Source organism: Gekko japonicus, unplaced genomic scaffold, assembly GCF_001447785.1.
Source record: "Gekko japonicus isolate JY-2015 unplaced genomic scaffold, Gekko_japonicus_V1.1 scaffold25, whole genome shotgun sequence".
NCBI lineage: Eukaryota > Metazoa > Chordata > Lepidosauria > Squamata > Gekkonidae > Gekko > Gekko japonicus.
Window position 1 is genome coordinate 2276405 of NW_015171502.1, and position 16210 is coordinate 2292614.

A 16210-nucleotide genomic window follows, 5' to 3' on the forward strand; every position below is an offset into this window, starting at 1 on the left:
TTTCAATCTGTTTTACTGGTATTTTTCAGTTTGGGTCTATTGGACCAGAAAATATTTCGGGATTCCAGAAAAACCCTGCATCCAAATACTGGTACAGTATTCAGATCCGGGATTTTTCAGAAATCCCGAACTTCTTGTGGTTCAATAGACCCAAACCGATGAATTCCGGTAAAAAATACCAGCCCGATCATGGGGCTGGCTTGGCTTCCCCCGCAACCCGGTTTAAACCGAGCTGCAGGAGGAGGCACCGCGATCCCAGTTGGGCCGCCCTCTCCTGCCACCTGATTTAAATCCCGGCTGGGCTGCCCTCTCCTGTCGCCCAGTTTAATTCCTATCAGGTATATTTTGGATATACTTTCCGCTTGGGCAGATCCGAATGCACACCTTTAGTGCTGATAGCACCAAAGAGTTGGTGATACGACAAGCGGCTATTCACACAGGGGGAATGATGCGTTACTTTGTCTCTTCCATCCCCCCCCCGCCATCCCCCTTTTCTCGCCACGCAGACCGGCATGAAGAACATGGAGCGGGAGCTGCTGTGCCCTGTGTGCAAGGAGATGTACAAGCAGCCCGTGGTGCTGCCTTGCATGCATAACGTGTGCCACATCTGTGCCACCGAGATCCTGCTGCAGCAGGGCTATGTCTGCCCGGACCCCACCTCCGAGCCCACCTCGCCAGCTTCCACACCCGCTACGAGGAGCCCCCGCCTAGGACGCCGGGTTGTGCCCAAGCCAGAGCGCCTGGACCGGCTCCTCAAATCAGGTGGGTGTTCGAGGGGCACGGCATGGGCAGTTCAGTGTCTGTGCCCGGTAGACCATTCAAGGGATAAGAAATACCTTAGGAAGCACAGCATGGAGGCAACAGCCTACCCTTGTTTTTGGACCACAGCTGTTGCTCTTCAGGGATAGACTGCCTCTGAATGTGGAGGTTCTTTTCCTTAAGTGTCATGATAAATAGCTGGTGGGAAGTGCCGTCAAGTCGCAGCTGACTCATGGAGACCCCGTAGGGTTTTCAAGGCAGGAGACTGACACGGGTGGTTTTGCCGTAGCTTTTCTCTGCATGACAACCCTGGGCTTCTGTGACGGACGACATTTAAAATGCTGTTTTCCTAATGCAGAAAAATCGGAGGAAAGGAGCAGCCTGTCACTCAAAGCTCAACGTTCTAGAGCAGATTTAGAGTCCGGTGGCACCTTTAGGACCAGAAAGGGTTTATTCAAGGTATGAGTTCTCGTGTGGACAGCACACTTCTTCAGATACATTGGAATGGTCAAGGTTCAAACCTCCAATCGGTTTACCTCACACAGTTAGAAAAGATACCTTTACACATTTATCCCCTATTTTGACATATCTGGAGCTGCGGTGGCTCAAGTGGTTAAGACGCTGAACTGCAGGCTGTGGAAGGTCAGTAGTTCAAGACCCGAGTGTGCCGCGTGACGGAGTGAGCTCCCGTCTCTAGTTCCAGCGCCTGCCAACCTAGCAGTTCGAAAGCAAGAAATTGCAAGTAGATAAACAGGTACCGCTTCGGTGGGAAAGCAACGGCGTTCCATGCGCCTTGGTGTTTAGTCATGCTGGCCACACGACCACGGAAACGTCTTCGGACAGCGCTGGCTCTTCGGCTTGGAAACGGAGATGAGCACCGCAACCCTAGTGTCGGACTCGACGGGCTTTCGAGCAAGGGAAACCTTTACCTTTACCTTTACTTTTGACATATCTATTGCTTTACTGTCCTTTCCCCCCTTAATTAAGTCAAAACAACTGCTGACCTTATAACCTCGGCTTGTTATTTAGTCTTGCCTTTGCGTATCTTAAAACATCATCATCTGGCGTGTTAATTTGCTGTTCAGCCTCTGTCTGTTAAGTCTGAACTCCACCTTCCATTCCAATGTATCCGAAGAAGTGTGCCGTGCACACAAAAGCTCCTCCCTTGAATGAACCCCCTTGTTGGTCTCAAAGGTGCCCCCACTGGACTCTCAATTTATTCTACCGCTTCAGGCCAACACGGCTGACCACCTGGAACCATTCCAGACCCTCCTCCTCTGATTTTGCTGCATTAGGAAAACGGCCTTTTTAATGTAGTTGGTCACACCTTCCTTTGGTGGTCTCCGATCCAAGTACTAAACCAGGTCCGACCCTGCTTAGTTTCCAAGATTCTGATGAGACCAGGCTGGCCTAGGCCCTTCATGTCAGGGCAGCTAATATCTACTGACAGATAAAATGCAAGGTGAAATAATCCTAATTTTTTTACAATGTTCCTGGCTGGATCAAACTTAAAAGATGATCTAGGCCCCGGTCACACGGGAGGTTTAGGGCCGGAAGAGGGACGGATCGGGGGCGCAGCAAACGGGCGCGATCCCACCGCAACATCTGGGAAGCGGTGTGCTCCCGTCCCCGATCCGGCCCTTCAGGCCAAAAATCCGCAGTGAAAACAAACCACCTACAGAGGTGGAAGGATCGCCGGCGCATCCTTCTGCCGGCGCATCCGAGGCTCCTGGCCAAACTGCGCATACGCACACATGCCGGCTGCCTCGGTCTCCCGTCGGTGGCTTCTTCCCCGGCATCTGATTGTGCCGGGGAGCAACGGCGCAGCGGCTCCGGGTCTGTGTGATACTGCCGCCGTGTGTCTCTTTTGGTGTGGCTCTGAATAGCCGCACTTTGGCCGTGTTTTTTTCTGCCGTGTGGCAGGGGCCCTAGTTTAGCATCTTTTCCCCTATTGGTGTCAGTCACATGCCCCTGTAGGAAACTTTCATGAGTGGTGCATGAAGGCAGTAGCCCTCCTCTTGTTACCCCGCAAGGTATACTGCTTCGGAATTTGGAAGCTCTGTTTCTCTCTTTCTCATGGACAACGGCTGTTGATAGACCAGTTCTCTGTGGCGTGAGGCACTGAGTCACTCTTGTCCACGGCGCCCTCTGCTCCCTTGTTCTAGGCTTCGGCACGTACCCGGGGCGGAAACGAGGCGGCATTGTGCACCCACAGAACGTGCTGTTCCCGTGCCCCTCCTGCCAGCGGGACGTGGACTTGGGCGAGCGAGGTTTGGGCAGCCTCTTCCGCAACCTGACGCTGGAGAGGGTCGTCGAGCGCTACCGTCACACCATCAACGTCAGCACGGCCATCATGTGCCAGTTCTGCAAGTCGCCGCAGCTGGAGGCGACCAAAGGCTGCACCGAGTGCAAATCCAGCTTCTGCAATGAGTGCTTCAAGCTCTACCACCCTTGGGGCACCCAGAAGGCACAGCACGAGCCCACGCCCCCTACGCTTACTTTCCGGCCCAAGGTAAGAGTGGCAAACGCTTGAGCGGATTTGGGGCACCTTCACTCAGGGTGGGGTGGGGAAATGGTCAATTTGCATGAAGCAGGTGGGTGGGGGGGTGTAGTTCAGGGGCTGTATGGGCGTCCTTTGAGCAGCGAAGGCGGTGCTATGATCTGCTGGAAAACCTCCAGCTCTCGGGGCACAAAGTTTCACGGGCCAGAGCACATTTCTCTCGATATATTGTGGAGATCTATGATCAGGATCAATGTTCCCTTCCCTCTAAGCAGTGGAGTCTTGTGAGCAAAAATTCTACTCTGTGAGCTACTGGCATTAAAGTTGTGAGCGAGCGATTTGGCCTAATGCATGAATTCGTTTGCCCTGGAGCCATCCTTCCTCAACAAAGGTAGAATTGTGTGAGCCGGAGGCTAAGAAACTGTGAGCTTAGCTCACACTAACTCAGCTTAGAGGGAACACTGATCAGGATCTCTCATATTTGGTGTAGCTGGTTTGGTGTAGTGGTTAAGTGCACGGACTCTAGTCTTGGAGAACCGGGTTTGATTCCCCACTCCTCCACTTGCGCCTGCTGGATGACCTTGGGCAAGCCGTAGTTCTGGCACAGCTGTTCTTGAAAAAAGAGCAGTTTCTGTCAAGAGCTCTCTCAGCCCCACCCACCTCACAGGGTGTCTGTTGTGGGGAGGGGAAGGGAAAGGAAATTGTAAGCCGCTCTGAGACTCCTTTGGGTAGTGAAGGGCGGGGTATAAATCCAATCTCCTCTTCTTCTTCTTTTACCTCACAGGGTGTCTGTTGTGGGGAGGGGGAAGGGAAAGGAGTTTGTAAGCCGCTCTGAGACTCCTTTGCATAGTGAAGGGCGGGGTATAAATCCAATCTCCTCTTCTTCTTCTTTTACCTCACAGGGTGTCTGTTGCGGGGAGGGGAAGGGAAAGGCGTTTGTAAGCCGCTCTGAGACTCCTTTGGGTAGTGAAGGGTGGGGTATAAATCCAATCTCCTCTTCTTCTTCTTTTACCTCACAGGGTGTCTGTTGTGGGGAGGGGAAGGGAAAGGAAATTGTAAGCCGCTCTGAGACTCCTTTGGGTAGTGAAGGGCGGGGTATAAATCCAATCTCCTCTTCTTCTTCTTTTACCTCACAGGGTGTCTGTTGTGGGGAGGGGGAAGGGAAAGGAGTTTGTAAGCCGCTCTGAGACTCCTTTGGGTAGTGAAGGGCGGGGTATAAATCCAATCTCCTCTTCTTCTTCTTTTACCTCACAGGGTGTCTGTTGTGGGGAGGGGAAGGGAAAGGCGTTTGTAAGCCGCTCTGAGACTCCTTTGGGTAGTGAAGGGCGGGGTATAAATCCAATCTCCTCTTCTTCTTCTTTTACCTCACAGGGTGTCTGTTGTGGGGAGGGGGAAGGGAAAGGCGTTTGTAAGTCGCTCTGAGACTCCTTTGGGTAGTGAAGGGCAGGGTATAAATCCAATCTCCTCCTCCTCCTTTTTTAAAATGATAAAAGGAGTCATTGGTGATTGGCATTCATGGCCAATCAAGCCTTCAAAGTCATGTGTCGGAAGGCTTGGACCCTACCCTTCTCTCTCCCAGTGGAAAAAATGTAGAGTCCGGTGGCACCTTTCAGATGAACAAAGGTTTGTTCAAGGTACGAGCTTTCGTGTGCAGGCACACTTTTTGGTAAAGTATTTGACAAAGTGTGCCCTGCAGACGAAAGCTGATACCTTGAATAAACCTTTGCTGGTCTTCAAGGTGCCACATTTGTCCTACTGCTTCAGACCAGCACGGCTGACCACCTGGAACCTTCTCTCTCCCAGACATTTTCCCAGCGTCCATCGTGTGTCCGTGGACTTGAAGTTGCTTCCAGGCACTTCACGGGCCAAGCAGTAGTTCAGGGTGGGGGAGACACACAACGGTGGCCAGGATAATGTTGTGGGAGGAAAGGGTTGACACCCTTCACCTCGATACCGATACACTGATCTAGATCTCCCTCCTCCCCCGCTGTGACAGCTTGTATAATTTAGAAACAGAACAGGAGCGATCCCGATTACGGCTCTCTCTCAGATGCATCTACATAAGAACATAAGAGAAGCCAACGTTGGATCAGGCCAATGGCCCATCCAGTCTAACACTCTGTCACACAGTGGCTAAAAATACCAGGGGCCATCAGGAGGTCCAGCAGTGGGGCCAGGACATTAGAAGCCCTCCCACTGTTGCCCCCCCCAGCACCATGAATACTTGCCCCAGCCCGAAAATTCCTGTCTATACCTTGTGGCTGATAGCCACTAATGGACCTCTGCTCCATATGCTTATCTAGTTACCTCTTGAAGCCGTCCATGCTTGTTGCTGCCACCACCTCCTGTGGCAGTGAATTCCATGTGTTAATTGCTCTTTGGGTGAAGAAGGACTTCCTTTTATCCATTCTAACCCAACTGCTCAGCAATTTCATTGAGGGCTCTGTGTTCTTAGGTATGTGTGAAAATGCTTACAGGTGAGAGAAAGCTCTCTGTAATCAGTGTAGCCAGAAGCCTACGGGATTGGATTTCTGAAGCTCCATTTATAGAGCTATCCTGTGGTGCAAGTAGTATTCTGCTGACAGAAGAAAGTAGAAGAACGGAAAAGTACAAAGGTGGCGGCTGATTTGTCACATCTCAGTGTAGCACCCAGGTGTAGGATCCAGATGCATGCAAGATTTAAAATAAAAATAAAAATAGAACAACCTATTCTCTCTCTCTCTCTTTTTTTTAATACTTGCCCAAATGGGCAAAGTTTCTTAGTTTTTAAGGATTACACAAAACAAAAACAACAGAAAGTGCCATACATTTTAAAGAGTTACATAAAATAAAACAAAAAGAGAGAGCCATACACTTCAAAGGTATCCAGCCATTGCAACGTTCATAACATCTTTAGAGACATAATTTCCTTTTTCCCTTTGTTAATCTAAAGTCCACAACAGATGGCATTAGGTAGAATTCTGTTCCCAATAAACAATTCACTATTCTCAACCTGCAATTCGGGGTCAAAGACGCGACCTACCAAGTGTACCTTTCCACCCCCAAGAGCCAGACACATGCGCGCACTTTCTCTCTCTCTCTATTTAACGAATGAAAGCCTGAATGGGATCTAGAAGTTCGGGGGTGTTTCCCATTGAGGACAGCAAGGGGCTTACAACCGCTGCCTTTGTCATTCTCCGTAGGGTCTGACGTGCCCGGAGCACAGGGAGGAAGTGACGCATTACTGCAAGACCTGTCAACGGCTGGTGTGCCAGTTGTGCCGAGTGCGCCGCACGCATACGGGCCACAAGATCACGCCTGTGCTCAGCGCCTATCAGGCCCTCAAGGTGAGGTGTCGGGAGGACTCAACCCCTCTCCCCCCCCCCAAAAAAACAAGCCCTCGAGGAAAGAAGGAGGTAGACGATGAGATGAAATTTCAGAACTAAGCAGGATTTCCAGTTGGTGATTCAAGAGGGGGGACGCCTGGGATGGTTTGACCGTGGAATCTGGGACCCTTTGTGCTGGGGCCGTGGTCGACACTGCAGATGGTGATGCTTTGATGCATGGTAGACTAAGGGCACAGCAAACTAAAGAGCATAGACATACGAGAGGTTGCTGCAAAAGTTCAAACACTCAACAAAAAGTAGCAAACCTGTCAAAGCACAATATCACTCATCAATGGCATTTTAATCTTGATTTGTTTCAGTGAATATCAAGAGACCAAAGTCCCATCAAGATGCAAGAAAACGGCAACAGGACGAACTTTCTCGAGTTTTGACTGCTCGTTTCGACGTGTGTTTAAATTTGTTTATGTCTAATAGGATGTTTGACAAAGACACACCTCGAAACGAGCAGTCAAAACTCGAGAAAGTTCGTCCTGTTGCCGTTTTCTTGCATCTTGATGGGACTTTGGTCTCTTGATATTCACTGGAACAAATCAAGATTAAAATGCCATTGATTAGTGATATTGTGCTTTGACAAGTTTGCTACTTTTTGTTGAGTGTTTGAACTTTTGCAGCAACCTCTCGTATGTCAATGCTTTGATGCATGTCAGCTCTTTCCTGTCCCATCATTGCCCTGACGTGGACGGCCCGGGCTAGCCTCATCTCGTCAGATCTCAGAAGCTAAGCAGGGTCGGCCCTGGTGAATACTCGGATGGGAGACCCCCCCCCCAAGGAAGTCCGGGGTTGCTGCGCAGAGGCAGGCAAGGGAAACCCCCACCTGCTTGTCTCCTGCCTTGGAGACCCTACAGGGTCGACAGAAGTCGGCCGGGACTTGATGGCACCGTCCACCGCTGTGCCCCATCATTTCTGTAACAAACTTGGAGAAAACGAGGTGGGAGAACGGTCCCGTGATGAGACCGGTAGTATCATGGGTAGCTTCTTCTTTTCCTTTTTCCTTTTGCCCCCTAAAGGGGATTTTTTATTGCACTTTTAATAGTCACTACAAACTACAAAAGAAACAGGGTAAGGGACTACATTTAGGGACAAAGTAAAGATACCCACTAATACCTAAAAACCCAAGAGAGGAGACCTTCTAATCATCTTAAGCAAACATCAAGTCTTTCTCCCGCTAATCCCTTTACAAACTGAGTCAAGTATAACATTAACTTTTTTCAATTCTTAAATTTAACTGCCATTAAGAAATACCCCAAAGCATCTCATTTCAAAGTTTTTCAAAGGCACAATTCAGAGTCCTTCAGCCTTCACTTCTCCTTGCCCCGTCTCTTCCGCAACTTATAAGGACTTTTAGGAGCGGCTGCCCCTTTCTCTGAGAGAGAGTCCTTTCCGGAAGAATCCGAGTCCAATGGGTAGCTTCTGGGCTGCCCGCTGAAAGACCTCTGTGGGTATCCCAAAGCGAGCCTTGGCAGCAGGACCCTAAGATGGCTACCTAGGGCAGCCCTCTATCAGCAGCGTCACGGCCGCAGCATTTGGGGGAGGGGGTTTCCCTTAGAATCACAGAGTCGGAAGGGACCTCCAGAGTCATCTAGTCCGACCCCCTGCACAATGCGGGGAATTCACAAATCCCTCCCCACCCCAGTGACCCCTGCTCCATGCCCAGTTCCTTCCTAGTTCCATTTTGATGGATGAGTCCTGATGCTTGTGGGACAAAAGCGGAGGCAAGGAAAGGCCCGGTCTCCACGGTAGAGCCAGGAAGGACCAGGAACTTCCTCTACTCTTCTCCTTCTTGTTTTTTTCATGCCTCCAGGACAAGCTGACAAAAAGCCTGACCTACATCATGAGCAATCAAGACACTGTCCAGGCTCAGATCAACGAGCTGGAAGAGACCCTTCGGCTCACCGAGGTATGGATATCTTGGTGTGCGTTCCAGGGTTGGAGCCACTCAAGGAATGACGGACATTTCATATACAGGGATTTTTTTTTTTACACATCCTTCCCCTTCCCTTTCCATGCAACGGGAGTGGGATTAGTTTCCTTTGGCAGGTAGAGAACCCGTAATGGTAGTAGTGTCTTTGTGATACTGTGCTGATGAATGCACAGGTTGAGTCGCTGTTTTATTGCAAAGGAATTTCTGAAACAGATTAGAATGGGAGATTGCTGAATTATAAGTTATTACAGCACTCAGGACAATTGAACCCCCAGGGATTAACAGAGATACCGGGTTCTTGCCTCACTACACATGCTAAGATCATTCAGTTCTTGCATCTATTTGTTAACTCTTTTATTATCTGTATGCTGATTTGCTGCTATTCACATGTCTTATCACCTATTTTAATCCAATCTTAGCTATACTTATCGCTCAGTTATAATGAATCTTGATTCTAATTAGCTCTTCCTGGCAATTAACCCCCCTCCACCTATATGTAATGGTTGACAAAGTCTGTTTCAATGTATCTGAAGAAGTGTGCATGCACACAAAAGCTTATATCCAGAATTAAACTTTGTCGGTCTTAAATGCTACTGGACTCAAAAGTCATTCTGTTATGGAGGTGCAGGAGCATGCACACAAGCATGGCAAGTTTCACACTGATCTTCCAAATTCAAATCCTGCTCTAATTACTGGGCTAATTTTTTACCTTAAAACTTAGGGAAGTTTTCAGAATTGAGTTTAGCCCATTTGTCTGGAGAAAATGGATACTTTGGGGGGTGGAATCTGTGGTATTGTACCCCACTGAGGTCCCTGTCCTTCCCACGCTCCAAAACCCAAATCTCTAGGAATTTCCCAACCTGGATCTGACGACCACACCTCTCACTGGTGCCCTGAAGGACCTGGCAAACCTACTGTCTTGCCCATGAAAATTATACAAATTATAAATTGAGTGACCTGAAAATGTTACGTTTGGGAGATGAGTTGGAACTGCTGATCACATGTCCTATCTGAGCTTCCCTCACAAGCTCACCAAAGGCCCTCCACTTATTTCTTCACTTTTATTTATTTATTTAAAATATTTCTATGCTGCCATTCCAGCACTTTGAATTGGGCCCAGAAGCAAATTGGGAGCCAGTGTAGACAGAACAGAACTGGAGTGATATGGTTTCTTGGACCCACTCCAGTCAAAATTCTGGCCACGGCATTCTTTCCATCCCCCGGCTTGTGAAAACTCCCCTTCCATTCCTTCAGACTGCCTTCTCTACTTTCAAACGGTTATTGTTGGCAAAGTAGTGAATTGTGGCAGTAGCAAAAAGGTAAAGGTAAAGGTTCCCTCGCTCGAAAGCCAGTCGAGTCCGACTCTAGGGTTGCAGTGCTCATCTCCGTTTCAAAGCCGAAGAGCCAGCGCTGTCCGAAGACGTTTCCGTGGTCATGTGGTTGGCATGACCAAGGCGCACGGAACGCTGTTAGCTTCCCACCGAAGTGGTACCTATTTATCTACTTGCAATTTCTTGCTTTCGAACTGCTAGGTTGGCAGGAACTGGAACTAGAGACAGGAGCTCACTCCGTCATGCGGCACACTCGGGTCTCGAACTGCTGAACTACTGACCTTCCACAGCCTGCAGTTCAGCGTCTTAACCACTTGAGACACCGCAGCTCCAGTAGTGGGGCAAGCAAAATGGGAGCGGATAGAGGAAAATGCAGCGATAACACCTGCGAGAACATTCTATCGTCTGGCTTGATGAATTGCAAGTTGTGCATGCCCAGACCTCTTGCAAAACCAGCACTAAGTTCCACCTCAAGACCTACTTCTTCAGGGGTGGAGCCTGAGCGGTGGGTGTTGCCTTCTGACACACTTCCGGTGACGTCAGGGGGTGTGGCATATGCAAATAAGTTATGATAATGAGTTGTGCTGATGAGCTCCTGCACCTCTTTTTCTACGGAATGACCCCTGCCTTATGCACAGGGCTATTTTGGGGCAGGAACGCACAGGAACGGAGTTCCGGCTGGCTCCCGAGTTGGCCACGCCCAGCAGGAACTCATTAGCATAATAGGCCACACCCAACAGCAGAAACTCATTAGGATTGGCTACATTAGGGGTGTGTGGCCTAACATACAAAAAAGCTCTGGGTTTTGACAACAAACAAGGTAAACAGAATAAGAAGCAAAAGGTGGGTGTGGCTGGATGACCACACTTCTGGTAACTTGGGGGTGTGGCCTAATATGGCAATGAGCTGTGCTGTCAGGGGTGTGGCCTAATATGCTAATGAGTTCCTGCTGTTGGGTAAGGCCTATTATGCTAATGAGTTCCTGCTGGGCTTTTTCTACAAAAAAAGCCCTGCTTATGCATATAGCTTTTGGCCACCCTTGCTGTGTGTTATGTCCTACCGCAGGTGAACGGGACGCAGGCCAAGGAAGAGGTGGCGCGGCTGATGCGGGGCCTGAACGCCCTGCTGGAGGAGAAGCAGGCATCTCTTCTGAACGCCATCGAGGAATGCAGGCAAGAGCGGGTCTCCAACCTCCGTGCGCAGCTGCACGAGCACCAGTCCATGATGGAGAACTCCGGTATGGTGGGCTACACCCAGGAGGTGCTAAAGGAGACCGATCAGCCTTGCTTTGTGCAGGCTGCGAAGCAGATCCATAACAGGTATTTGTATATTCCCAACATATGTCCGTGCACGTCTTCTCTTTAGCTACGGGAGGCTTTTGCCGATTGTTAAGACCGTGAAATTAAGAGATCCTTAGACAACAGCCCCAAAACATTAAAGAAAGCTATGTCCGCAGCACTTTTAGAACAAGCAGGGCTATTTTTGGGCAGGAACGCACAGGAACGGAGTTCCGGCTGGCTTCAGAGTTAGCCACACCCACTACAGCCAAAACCTCTGTGTGCATGGCTACAGTTTAAACTGCCTTCCCATCCCTTCAAGGGCCAGTTTACCCCAGGCTCTCCACAGCCGCAGGGCGCCGAGGCAAGCCAAGGGATGTGGCCTAATATGCTAATGAGCTGTGCTGTCAGAGGTGTGGCCTATTATGCTAATGAGTTCCTGCTGGGCTTTTTCTACAAAAAGAGCCCTGACAAGGAATAGTAACTTAGTAATACTGTAACTATTTAGAGCCAGATCTGGGAGAACCAGGTTTGATTCCCCACTCTTCCACATGCAGCTGCTGGTGTGACCTTGGGTCAGTCACAAGTTCTCTCAGAGCTGTCCTTGAAAGAGCAGTTCGTTCAGAGCTCTCTCAGCCCTGCCTACTTCACAGGGTGTCTGTTGTGGGAGGGGAAGGGAAAGGAGATTGTAAGCCGCTCTGAGACTCCTTCAGGTAGTGAAGGGCAGGGTATAAATCCAATCTCATATCTTCTTAAGGCAGGGTTTTCTGACTTGTGGGTCAGGACCCAAAAGTGGGATGCGAAGCCTCTGCAAGTGGTTGCAGGTCAGCCCTCTGTAATGGCCACCCCTGCCCTTTCCAGTGCTCTTTTTTGTATCTTGGAAACCAAGATCTAACCCTGGAAACAGAATCTTCCATTTTTCCTTCACTGCATATACATGTTGATCAAGTAAAACATGTCCTGATGCTCACTAGAATGAGATTCTTAGAGTGGATTAGAGTGAGTAATGGGGAGGAAAGGATAGTTAAAAGCTGTAATAGAACCTCCTGGAATGTATGTTGGGTATAGTGGTTAGGAGTAAGGACTCTGATCTGGGAGAACCGGGTTTGATTCCCAACTTCCCCCACATGCAGCTGCTGGAGTGACCTTGGGTCAGTCACAAGTTCTCTCAGAGCTGTTCTCTCACGAGCCGTTCTCGAAAGAGCTCTCTTCTCAGCCCCACCCACCTCCCAGGGTGTCTGTTGTGGGGAGGGAAAGGGGAAGGAGATTGTAAGCCGCTCTGAGGCTCCTTCAGGTAGTGAAGGGCAGGGTATAAATCCAATCTCCTCCTCTTCTTATGTTTGAGTACCACTTGCTTGGGGTTCATAGTGGGTAGCAGGCGCACCCTTTGTGCAGTGTTTGTTGGTTTTTCAAAAACATCTGGTTAGCCACTGTAGAAAAGGGAATGCTGAACTAGATGGGTGGCCAGGTCAGAGTTTGCCTAGGATGCTAAAAAGCTTTGGGCCAGCCCTAGATGGGTCTCCATACCAAGTAAATTTGGACTTGTGGGTTACCATACAAAAAAAGGCTGTTTTAGGGTATGTTGATGACATTCTGCAAGTTATGTTTTGAATGTTGATCTTTAGAGTTCTGTTTTAATGGGGTTGCACTTTAGCTTTTTTTCTGAGTCTCTGTTCTCACATGTACCCAGGGTTGAGCTTGGTTTGTCTTGGGGGTGCTGTTGGACTATAGCTTTGTTCTCACATCTCTTTGTTAACCCTTGCATTTTTGTGCTAATTTGCTGCCATTCATTGATCTTACCGGCCACATGATCCAATTTCAGCCCTACTTATACATCTTGGCTGTGACTGGCCCTTCCAGTTTGGTGTAGAATTCCCCACTCCTCCACATGCAGCTGCTGGTGTGACCTTGGGTCAGCCACAAGTTCTCTCAGAGCTGTTCTCTCAAGAGCAGTTCCTGAAAGAGCTCTCTGAGCCACACCTACCTCACACGGTGTCTGTTGCGGGGAGGGGAAGGGAAAGGAGTTTGTAAGTCGCTTTGAGACTCCTTCGGGTAGTGAAGGGTGGGGTATAAATCCAATCTCTTTTTCTTTTCTTCTTCCTTCCTAATGGCTGCCCCCCACCCTCTTTTTTCTGAAAGTGGGGCTTGAGGAGATTTCATTTCATTGGGTCTGACAAAGCGTGCTTGCCAGGGCTATTTTGGGGCAGGAACGCACAGGAACGGAGTTCCGGCTGGCTTCCAAGTTGGCCACGCCCAGCAGGAACTCATTAACATAATAGGCCACACCCAACAGCAGAAACTCTTTAGGATTGGCTACATTAGGGGTGTGTGGCCTAACATGCAAAGGAGTTCCTGCTCCAAAAAAAGGCCCTGGGTTTTGACAACAAAGAAGGTAAACAGAATAAGAAGCAAAAGGTGGGTGTGGCTGGATAACCACACTTCTGGTAACATGGGGGTGCGTCCTAATGTGCCAATGAGCTGTGCTGTCAGGGGTATGACCCAATATGCTAATGAGTTCCTGCTGTTGGGTGTGGCCTATTATGCTAATGAGTTCCTGCTGGGCTTTTTCTACAAAAAGAGCCCTGGACTTGCACACAAAAGCTTATATGTTGAATAAAACTTTGTTGGTCTTAAAGGTGCCACTGGACTCAAACTTTGTTCTGTCTGTCACTGTTATTGTATGTCGCCTTGGGCATTTTTTGAAGAGGTGGGGAGAGAGAGGAGTTTAATAAATATGTAGGCCCTGTTCATACGAGCCCATTTGGGCCGGGAGCGGGACGGAACGGGGGCGGAGCAAACCGGCACGATCCCACCTCAACATCTGGGGAGCGTGCCGGATCCGTCCCGGTTCCGTCCCTTCCAGCGTTGCTCCGCGGCAAAAAAGAACCACCTCCCAAGGTGGTTCTTTCTGAAGGGCCGCAGCAATGCTGGCCGTGGGATCGCCGGCGCGTCCTTGCGCCGGCGCATCCCCGGCTCCTGGCCGAACTGCGCATGTGTGAGCATGCGCAGTTCGCCAGGCTCCCCTTCCCACCGTCGCGTTCTCCCCGGCATCTGATCGTGCCGGGGAGCGTTGCGACACGGCTCAGGGGATCTGTGAGATTCGCCGCGCTGTCCCAACTTTGCTGCGGCTCACTTTAGCCGCGGTACTAGCGTCTTATTCCCTGCCGTGTGGCAGGGACCGTAAATGAACCCCAATTTTTTTTTAAAAAAATCATTAAAGGTGTCAATTAAAAAGGTAAAAAAAAATTGAACCCCATAAATGTCAAGAGAGACAGAAATTGTATGCAGAGTGTTTCTGGAACCTCCCCTTTCTCCCAAGGAGGGCATTGAATTTGTGCTTGGCAGGGCTATTTTGGGGCAGGAACGCACAGGAACGGAGTTCCGGCTGGCTCCCGAGTTGGCCACGCCCAGCAGGAACTCATTAGCATAACAGGCCACACCCAACAGCAGAAACTCATTCGGATTGGCTACATTAGGGGTGTGTGGCCTAACATGCAAAGGAGTTCCTGCAACAAAAAAAGCCCTGGGTTTTGACAACAAACAAGGTAAACAGAATAAGAAGCAAAAGGTGGGTGTGGCTGGATGAGCACACTTCTGGTAACACGGGGTGTGTGGCCTAATGTGCTAATGAGCTGTGCTGTCAGGGGTGTGGCCCAATATGCTAATGAGTTCCTGCTGGGCTTTTTCTACAAAAAGAGCCCTGGGCTTGGAGATGATTGTTCCCATGTGACAGTCACACACCCCATGCCCTGCTTTCCCTCTATCCCCGGTGTCTTTCCTCGTTGGCAGGATCATCAGGGCAACCGACTCGCTGCAGTGTTTCCAGCCTGTCGCCAACGCCTCCTTCAGCCACTTCCAGGTGGACGTGAGCCGGGAGCTCAAATTGCTCACAGACCTCACTTTTATTAAAGGTATGTACAAACTCCTTGCTGGATGAAGGGGTCTTTGCATGGTAAGTCTCCGAGGGGTGCAACTCTGTGCTAGGTCGAGCTGCCCTTTTGTCCACGTTCAGTGGCCACGGGACTGGAGGCGGCAGTTTCGGGAGGAAGGTGTCGTACTCGGCTTTCTCCCGTTGAAAAATAGCAGGCGCGCAGCTGATGCCGAATGGCATTCTGGATTTATTCTACTAGTACCGGGATGAGAAAATTCCTCTCTGCCTGGGGTTCTAGGGTAAGCCCTATTACAGAATCAGAAACCCTGGCACCCCCTTGCAGTGGGGGAGCTAGCACAGGCTTGTGCTGAGGGCTTGGGGGAGGGGGACTGATGTTAGTGTGATGTGTGATCTGTTGAAGCTCTGATGGAACCCAACTCTGCGGTGGGTGAGTATTACTTTACAGGGCTGGGTGCCATGTTTATTCACTCCTGTTCACTTCCCAACCAAGGGGGTGGGGTGAGAAGTCTTTGCTAAACATCGGCTGGTTTTTTTCCACCCATGACCTGGGACTTTGTGCCCCGGTCGACTCCATCTTTCCACCACCACCCCACTCGCAAGCCCTGCATCCCATGATCCATTGCCAACCTAAGATTCCAGGTGCAGAGCTCCCCCCAGTGGCTGCCGGTCTGTTGCTGGCCCGTTTCTGCCCCGTGCCTGGCTGTTGACCCATCTCAGACCTGCTTTACCTCTCTTTGTTTATAGGCTATGGCTGCTGTTGAGTCATCACTGAAGTACATGAGGCAAGTCATCTCCCTCCCGCCCAGTCCCTCCGCCCAGCCCTCTCAGCCACCCCATTTTCTCTCTTTCTCTCCCCATTGTCCATCCTTGTGTCTCCATCCTGCACCCCCTTGTCTCTGCCCGGGCTCCCCATCCTCTGGTTAATTTGATTGGGGTCCTTGAGATCATGTGGGGAATGTGAGGAGACAGCAGGGGTCGTTTCGTAGAAAAAGAGCTAGGGGAACTCATTAGCATAACTCATTAGCATATGCCACACCCCCTGACATCACCGGAAGTGTGTCATAAGGCCACACACCCCGACATCACCGGAAGTGTGTCATAAGGCCACACACCCCGCCCCCAACGGTCCCGGCCGCCGCCGCCA

The 16210-nt window shown here is 50.1% G+C and overlaps 1 protein-coding gene across 2 annotated transcripts in view; it reads left to right on the top strand.

Moving 5' to 3' along the window:
* Positions 1 to 506: 506 nt before the first annotated feature.
* The window catches only part of TRIM46 (tripartite motif containing 46), a 33928-nt gene continuing 18224 nt past the window's right edge, over positions 507 to 16210 (top strand). The window contains exons 1-6 of one of the 2 annotated variants that reach the window (XM_015419140.1): positions 507 to 762; positions 2925 to 3271; positions 6442 to 6585; positions 8447 to 8542; positions 11032 to 11216; positions 14964 to 15085. In XM_015419140.1, the coding sequence (XP_015274626.1) occupies positions 513 to 762; positions 2925 to 3271; positions 6442 to 6585; positions 8447 to 8542; positions 11032 to 11216; positions 14964 to 15085 (1144 nt within the window). In that variant the 5' untranslated portion in view covers positions 507 to 512. Of the gene's footprint in view, positions 763 to 2924; positions 3272 to 6441; positions 6586 to 8446; positions 8543 to 10962; positions 11217 to 14963; positions 15086 to 16210 lie in introns of both variants that reach the window. The other variant, XM_015419139.1, reaches the window with a different exon arrangement.